At 36.9% G+C, this 9,165-nt stretch overlaps 1 protein-coding gene across 1 annotated transcript; it reads right to left on the bottom strand.

Moving 5' to 3' along the window:
* Positions 1-7,260: 7,260 nt before the first annotated feature.
* On the bottom strand, positions 7,261-8,851 carry LOC118897031 (protein FAM114A2-like). The gene has a single exon (XM_036855766.1). It carries the CDS (start codon positions 8,824-8,826, stop codon positions 7,321-7,323), a length of 1,506 nt encoding a protein of 501 aa, XP_036711661.1. The 5' UTR covers positions 8,827-8,851; the 3' UTR covers positions 7,261-7,320.
* Positions 8,852-9,165: the final 314 nt, after the last annotated feature.

Here is a 9,165-nt window from a genome sequence, read left to right as displayed (position 1 = left end):
AAAATAGACTGTAGGTCTATATGTATGTGAGGTAGACTCCCACAGATATGGTTAATTGATTTTTAACAGATTATAAAAGCAGTTCAAGGGAGAAAGAATAATCTTTTCAACAAATAATTCTGGAACAATTGGACAGTCATATGCAACCCCCCCAAACAAACAACCCCCCCCAAAGAACCCTTAACCCTTACCTCAGATTTTATGTAGAAATTGACTCAAAATACATCATAGACTTAAATGTAAAACCTAAAACTATAAAACTTCTCAAAGGAAACACAGGAGAAAATTTTTGTGACCTTGAGTTAGAGAAAATTTTTGGATATGGCACTAAAAGCATGATCCTTAAAAGAAAAAAGAAAACTTATAAATGGGTTTTCAATAAAATTAAAAACTATTGCTCTGTAAAAGACATTGTTAAGAGAATGAAAAGCCACAAACTGGGAGAAAATATCTGCAAATCACATTATATGGAAAAGGGCTTGTATTCAATACATAGAACTCTCAAAACCCAACAACAATAAAAATAACCACATTTTTAAAATGAGCAAAAGATTTGAACAGGTATTTTCAGCAAAGATATATGGATGCAAATAAGCACATGCAAAGTTTTTCAACATCATTGATCATTAGGGAAATGCAAGTTAAAAGTCCAATGAGATACTACTACATACCTAATAGAATGGCTGAAAGAAAACAAAACAGGAATTCCCTGGTGGTCCAGTGGTTAGGACTCCACGCTTCCACTGCTGGGGGCCTGGGTTCAATCCCTGGTCAGGGAACCAAGATCCCTCAAGCCTCGTGGTGAGGCCAAAAACAAACAAACAAACAGAAACCAAATGATACCAAGAGCTGGCAACAATCAACAATGCAGAGCAATGGGGACTCTCATCCACTGCTGGTGGGAGTACAAAATGGTCCAGCCACTTTGGAAAACAGTTTGACAGTTTCTTGTGAAGTTAAATGTACATTTATCACATTACCCAGTAACCCCACTCTCAAGGGAAATAAAATGTTCCCTGGAAAACCTGTGTGTAAATGTTTATAGCAGCTTTGTTCCTAACCACAGAAAAATTGGAGGGAACCCAAATGTTCTTCAACTGGTGAATGGATAAGCAAATTTTGCTACAATCAGACAGTGGACTACGCCTTAGCAACAAAAAGAACAAATTACTGATACATGCCACAACATAGATGATTCTTGAACTAGTGCTATGTGAAAGAAGCCAGACTCAAAAGACTGTATACTTAATGGTTCTATTTATATGATATTCTGGAGAAGAGAAAACTGTAGTGATAGAAAACAAATCAGTGATAGCCAGGGATCAGTGGTAGGGTATCTACAAAGGAGCAGAACAAAAGAATTTTGGGGGTGATGGAATTGTCCTGTATCTTGATTGTGGTGATGGTTACACAACTCCATGCATTTCTCAGTAACTTTTAGAATTGTACTAAAAAGAATAATTTCATTATTTGTAAAATAAAAACACCAAAGGACTTTAAGGCAAAAAGCAATACTAGACATAGAAAGAGTTACAACAAAATGATAAAAGATCAAGTCATCAGAAAGATTTTTTGATCTCTAAACTTGTATTTACCTAATAACCATTCACAGAATATAATTAAAGATAATTTGACAGAATCATAGGAGAAATAACCAATCCACAATTATCCCGGAAGATTAAAAAAAACTTAACTCTCAGTAATTGATAGAAGCAGCAGCAAGAGACACTGATCCCAATAACTTCAGAATAACATTCTTTTTTTCTTTTTTTCTTTAACATCTTTATTGGAGTATAATTGCTTTACAATGTTGTGTTAGTTTCTGCTGTAAAACAAAGTGAATCAGCTATATGTATACATATATCCCCATATCCCCTCCCTCTTCTGTCTCCCTCCCACCCTCCTTATCCCACCCCTCTAGGTGGTCGCAAAGCACCAAGCTGATCTCCCTGTGCTATGCAGCTGTTTCCCACTAGCTATCTATTTTACATTTGGTATTGTATATATGCCAATGTTACTCTCTCACTTCGTCCCAGTTTACCCATCCCCCTCAAGCCCATTCTCTACGTCTGTGTCTTTGTTCCTGTCCTGCCCCTAGCTTTTTTTTTTTTTAGATTCCATATATATGTGTTAGCATACTGTATTTGTTTTTCTCTTTCTGACCTACTTCACTCTGTATGACAGACTCCAGGTCCATCCACCTCACTAAAAATAACTTAATTCGTTTCTTTTTATGGCTGAGTAATATTCCATTGTATATATGTGCCACATCTTCTTTATCCATTCACCTGTCAATGGACACTTAGGTTGCTTCCATGTCCTGGCCATGGTAAATAGAGCTGCAGTGAACACTGTGGTACATGACTCTTTTTGAATTATGGTTTTCTCAGGGTATATGCCCAGTAGTGGGATTGCTGGGTCATATGGTAGTTCTATTTTCAGTTTTTTAAGGAACCTCCACACTGTTCTCCATAGTGGCTGTATCCATTTACATTCCCAACAACAGTGCAAGAGGGTTCCCTTTTCTCCACATCCTCTCCAGCATTTATTGTTTGTAGATGTTTTGATGATGGCCATTCTGACCTGTGTGAGTTGATACCTTATTGTAGTTTTGATTTGCATTTCTCTAATGATTAGTGATGTTGAGCATCTTTTCATGTGTTTGTTGGCAATTTGTATATCTTCTTTGGAGAAATGTCTGTTTAGGTCTTCTGCCCATTTTTGGATTGGGTTGTTTGTTTGTTTGATATTGAGCTGCATGAGCTGCTTGTAAATTTTGGAGACTAATCCTTTGTCAGTTGCTTTGTTTGCAAATATTTTCTCCCATTCTGGGGGTTGTTTTTTCGTCTTGTTTATGTTTTCCTTTGCTGTGCAGAGGCTTTAAAGTTTCATTAAGTCCCATTTGTTTATTTTTGTTTTTATTTCCATTTCTCTAGGAGGTGGGTCAAAAAGGATCTTGCTGTGATTTATGTCATAGAGTGTTCTGCCTATGTTTTTCCCTAAGAGTTTTATAGTGTCTGGCCTTACATTTAGGTCTTTAATCCATTTTTAGTTTATTTTTGTGTACGGTGTTAGCAAGTGTTCTAATTTCATTCTTTTAAATGTAGCTGTCCAGTTCTCCCAGCACCACTTATTGAAGAGGCTGTCTTTCCTCCATTGTATATTCTCGCCTCCTTTATCAAAGATAAGGTGACCATATGTCCGTGAGTTTATCTCTGGGCTTTCTATCCTCTTCCAATCATCTATATTTCTGTTTTTATGCCAGTACCATACAGTCTTTTTTTTTTTTTTTTTTTTTTTTATATTAGGAATGTAAGGGTGATTTAATAATTGAAAATAATATAATACAGTACATTAACAAATAAATGAAGGAAAAAATAATATGATTATATGAATAAATGCAAAAAAAATTGATTACTGTAGCTTTGTAGTATAGTCTGAAGTCCAGGAGCCTGATTCCTCCAGCTCTGTTTTTCTTTCTCAAGATGCTTTGGCTATTCGGGCTCTTTTGTGTTTCCATACAAATTGTGCAATTTTTTGTTCTAGTTCTGTGAAAAATGCCATTGGTAGTTTGATAGGGATTGCCCTGGATCTGTAGATTGCTTTGGGTAGTATAGTCATTTTCACAGTGTTGATTCTTCCAATCCAAGAACATGGTATATCTCTCCATCTGTTTGTATCATCTTTAATATCTTTCATCAGTGTCTTATAGTTTTCTGCATACAGGTCTTTTGTCTCCTTAGGTAGGTTTATTTCTAGGTACTTTATTCTTTTTGTTGCAATGGTAAATGGGAGTGTTTCCTTAATTTCTCTTTCAGATTTTTCATCATTAGTGTATAAGAATGCAGGAGATTTCTGTGCATTAATTTTGTACCCTGCTACTCTACCAAATTCATTGATTAGCTCTAGCAGTTTTCTGGTAGCTTCTTTAGGATTCTCTATGTATAGTATCATGTCATCTGCAAACAGTGACAGCTTTACTTCTTCTTTTCTCATTTGGATTCCTTTTATTTCTTTTTCTTCTCTGATTCCTGTGGCTAAAACTTCCAAAACTATGTTGAATAATAGTGGTGAGAGTGGGCAACCCTGCCTTGTCCCTGATCTTAGAGGAAATGGTTTCAGTTTTTCGCCATTGAGAATGATGTTGGCTGTGGGTTTGTCATATATGGCCTTTATTATGTTGAGGTAAGTTCCCTCTATGCCTACTTTCTGGAAGGTTTTTATCATAAACAGGTGTTGAATTTTGTCAAAAGCTTTTTCTGCATGTATTGAGATTATCATATGGTTTTTATCCTTCATTTTGTTAATATGGTTTATCACACTGATTGATTTGCATATACTGAAGAATCCTTGCATTCCTGGGATAAACCCCACTAGATCATGGTGTATGATCCTTTTAATGTGCTGTTGGATTCTGTTTGCTATTATTTTGTTGAGGATTTTTGCATCTATGTTCATCAGAGATATTGACCTGTAGTTTTCTTTTTTTGTGACATCTTTGTCTGGTTTTGGTATCAGGGTGATGGTGGCCTCATAGAATGAGTTTGGGAGAGTTCCTCCCTTTGCTATATTTTGGAAGAGTTTGAGAAGGATAGGTGTTACCTCTTCTCTAAATGTTTGATAGAATTCGCCCATGAAGCCATCTGGTCCTGGGCTTTTGTTTGCTGGAAGATTTTAAATCACAGTTTCAATTTCAGTGCTTGGGATTGGTCTGTTTATATTTTCTATTTCTTCCTGGTTCAATCTTGGAAGGTTGTGCTTTTCTAAGAATTTGTCCATTTCTTCCAGGTTGTCCATTTTATTGGCATATATTTGCTTTTAGTAATCTCTCATGATCCTTTGTATTTCTGCAGTGTCAGTTGTTACTTCTCCTTTTCATTTCTAATTCTGTTGATTTGAATCTTCCCCCTTTATTTCTTGATGAGTCTGGCTAATGGTTTATCAATTTTGTTTATCTTCTCAAAGAACCAGCTTTTAGTTTTAATGATCTTTGCTATTGTTTCCTTCATTTCTTTTTAATTTATTTCTGATCTGATCTTTATGATTTCTTTCCTTCTGCTAACTTTGGGTTGTTTTTGTTCTTCTTTCTCTAATTGCTTTAGGTGTAAGGTTATATTGTTTATTTGAGATTTGTCTTGTTTCTTGAGGTAGGATTGTATTGCTATAAACTTCCCTCTTAGAACTGCTTTTGCTGCATCCCATAGGTTTTGGGTTGTTGTGTTTCCATTGTCATTTTTTCTAGGTATTTTTTGATTTCCTCTTTGATTTCTTCAGTGATCTCTGGGTTATTTAGTAGTGTATTGTTTAGCCTCTATGTGTTTGTATTTTTTACAGATTTTTCCTGTAATTGATATCTAGTCTCATAGCATTGTGGTCAGAAAAGATACTTGATACGATTTCAATTTTCTTAAATTTACCAAGGTTTTATTTGTGACCCCAAATATGGTCTATCCTGGAGAATGTTCCATGAGCACTTGAAAAGAAAGTGTATTCTGTTGTTTTTGGATGGAATGTCCTATAAATATCAATTAAGTCCATCTTGTTTAATGTGTCATTTAAAGCTTGTGTTTCCTTATTTATTTTCATTTTGGATGATCTGTCCATTGGTGAAAGTGGGGCATCAAAGTCCCCTACTATTATTGTGTTACTGTTGATTTCCCCTTTTATGGCTGTTAGCATTTTCCTTATGTATTGAGGTGCTCCTATGTTGGGTACATAACTATTTACAACTGTTATACCTTCTTCTTGGATTGATCCCTTGATCATTATGTAGTGTCCTTCTTTGTCTCTTGTAATAATCTTTGTTTTAAAGTGTATTTTGTCTGATATGAGAATTGCTACTCCAGCTTTCTTTTGATTTCCATTTGCATGGAATATCTTTTTCCATCCCCTCACTTTCAGTCTGTATGTGTCCCTAGGTCTGAAGTGGGTCTCTTGTAGACAGCATATGTACAAGTCTTGTTTTTGTATCCATTCAGCCAGTCTATGTCTTTTGGTTGGAGCAGTTAATCCATTTACATTTAACGTAATTATTGATATGTATGTTCCCATTACAATTTTCTTAATTGTTTTGGGTTTGTTTTTTTTTTTCACGATTATTATATTTTATTTAAAGGTTTTAAAAGATAAGGGGCAGAGCTCACAAAAGTTACCTGAATCATTAAAAACCATAAAGTTGGAGAACTTTTTTTTAAAAGAGTGGATACCAAAATAGCTTTTAGGAAGAAGATAACTTATAAGTCTTTTAAATTGTTGAGGAAAGCAAAAGAAGGCTTAAGATATGAAAGATAAAAGTTATATTTATAAACATGCTAAAGAATACATTAAAAGAAACAAAAAAGAATGAGGAAGAATAAACTGTCTTAATCCTGTTATACATGAACATCGTTTCTATGGGACTCTACAGTCCACTTCAACAATATTCAAACAACAAAATCCCCATCACTGAAACAGCTTCAAAACTCCTTTGGAGTTGGCTATTACAGAATTTATCCTGCATATAGGGTATGCATGAAAAACATCCTGGAGACTCAGAATATCTGCAAACATGAAACTGTTTCTCTAAATTGCACTTATTGGTCTTGAATCCCACAAAGGGGGGTCAACTACAACTTGAAGCTTGTCATCTTGCGGTGGGAAAGCAATTTGAAGCCAAAGGGAACTTTGCTACAGTTCATTCATGTGGCTCTAAGTATATTCTATAAGCTTCTCCTCAATGCCAAATATCTACTGAGAATTGAAGAGGAGATGAAACTTTCTAAGCAATTCCAAGAATTCATGTAATAAAGGGTAATCATTACAGAGTTTATATATACTCAGTTTTCTTAAAGCCATAGATTTTATTATAGAGAGGAGAAAGAAAATGGCATTAATAGATCAAGCACCTGAATTGCAGAATACTGAATTCCTTTTCCTCTTGCTTAACAACAAATTACATCTATGGACTGAAAAATTACAGCCATTGCAAAATTTTTAGTGTTTTGCATCTTGTCAAAGAAAGACCAATATTTTTGCCTGAGTGTCCCCTTAACCTTATGAGCTATTATTTTTTAACTTTCTATAAAATTTCTTTTCATATAATTTATTAATTATAACAACTGGGAAGAGCAGTGTGAGGACCTGAATACTTCAGCCAACCAGTGAAGGCAACAAACTTCCTTAAACCTGCTCTCCTGCCTGGATTTTATGTACTAAAATAACATTTCTCCCTCACTTCTCCAGGGGTACCCAGAAGACAGTGGCATTTCTTGGCCATCACAAGTCTCAGGTAGAATCTTCTCTATTCTTCAGTGTTCTGACAAAAGCCTCTGGACCTGTAGCTCATGCCTCTGGTAATTCAGTCTTGTTCTCAATACGAGAGATCTCCAGCACAGGTAAAAGTAGCTGAAAGGCATCCTGAATGTAGGAAGCACTGTTTGATGCCTCTAGAAATACTGCAGTGATTAATGGATTAAGGACATCTGCCTTTTCCTTGACCCCAGCAGTTGTTAGGCAGGTGGTGAACTCTTTAGACAGAGAGGACAACTCTTTACACAACACAACTGTCATCTGGGAAAGGGCTCTGCTCCTTTCTATGGCTGTTACTTCCTGCTTCCTGCCATGCAGAACCAGAGCCGCTGTTTTGTGAAACAGTTCAATTAAGCAGGCAGTCAATTCTGCTAGGCTCCGGATTGCAAATGCATGGATATCCTCTATTGAATTGTTATTGAGTTGCTGAATTTTTTCTGCTTCCAACTGTTTTTTTCCTTCTTCCTTCTCTTCTAATGGTTTGGCCAGAGATGTCCTGATCCATTCACAGGCTGTATTTCTTGCCCTACTAAGTTTCTCCGGTTTGGAGGAGACATGCAGCTGGGAAAATAGCTCTGTTATCTCTTTGGTAAAGTCTTCATCCCCTTTCTTCTCTTCCTCCTCTTCCTCACAGAACTCTGCTAGGGAAAATGCTTCTTTGAGTTGCTCCAATTCAAATTTTAGAGTCTCTAATTCTTCTCCACTTAGAGAATTAAGAATAGATTTCACCTTTATTTCACTTTCTCGGGAGAGCATCTCCAGAGCTTCTAGATGTGAAAGGCCCTGAAATTCATCAAAGAGTAGCCCATAATGAGTTTTCTTGCCCATTTCCATGGTAACCTCATTGGCAGTCCATAGCTCTTCTTTCTCCTTTGCCTCTCGTAAAACCTGAGACAGTGTGGAAGTCCTGTTCATCAGACCCTTGGTTCTTTTAAATCCAGGATCCCCTTCTGCTATTACATCCATTGTCTTTTTCCCAATGAATTCTAAGGCATCCAAACCCCCAGTGATAACACTCTTTCCTGTGCTCTGAACAGCAGTAGAGATAGTTGAGAATACCCCAAATGGCCCACTCATTGGAGAGGAGTTTTCATTCTCTTTGGCATTTGTCTCTCCTGTTGCATACTGGACTTCAGATGAAATTTCACTGGGACTAGGGATTCCAAGGGAAGTCTCTGCCTTCTCAATGACATTTGAAATACCTTGTCCTACTGTGGCTACTGTAGCTGAGGCTGAGGAGAGCAAGGACTTGCCCCAACTGCCCCAATAGCCCCATCCGGTCTGGGGTACATCTTTGGAAACAGTCTCTTTGCCTGCAGCCTGTGATGTCTGAACAGGGAGAACGTCTGAAGTCTCAAGGTCACTGGAAGGTTTGGACTCTGGTCTTTTCCGAGTAGAAGCTACAGGTTCTGATTTACTCTCTGACTTGGCACTTTGGTCAACTGACTCAAAATTCTTGGTTGGCTCACAGTTCTCATCTTCAAGGATGGAGGTTGTTTCAGTTATCACTTCAGTCTCAATATCATCTTTATCCGACATGATTACATCATTGCCACCTCCACAGCCGCAGAGAAGCTGCTCCCTACTCTTGGGTTTGTTTTTGTAGGTCTTTTCCTTCTCTTGTGTTTCCTGCCTAGAGAAAGTCCTTTAGCCTTTGTTGTAAAGCTGGTTTGGTGGTGCTGAATTCTCTTAAATTTGCTTATCTGTAAAGGTTTTAATTTCTCCATCAAATCTGAATGAGATCCCTGCTGGGTAGAGTAATCTTGGTTGTAGGTTTTTCCCTTTCATCAGTTTAAATATGTCCTGCCACTGCCTTCTGGCTTGCAGAGTTTCTGCTGAAAGGTCAGCTGTTAACCTTATGGGGATTCCCTTGTATGT

Source organism: Balaenoptera musculus, chromosome 6, assembly GCF_009873245.2.
Source record: "Balaenoptera musculus isolate JJ_BM4_2016_0621 chromosome 6, mBalMus1.pri.v3, whole genome shotgun sequence".
In the NCBI taxonomy this organism is placed as follows: Eukaryota; Metazoa; Chordata; class Mammalia; order Artiodactyla; family Balaenopteridae; genus Balaenoptera; species Balaenoptera musculus.
This window is presented reverse-complemented; position numbering and strand designations above follow the sequence as displayed.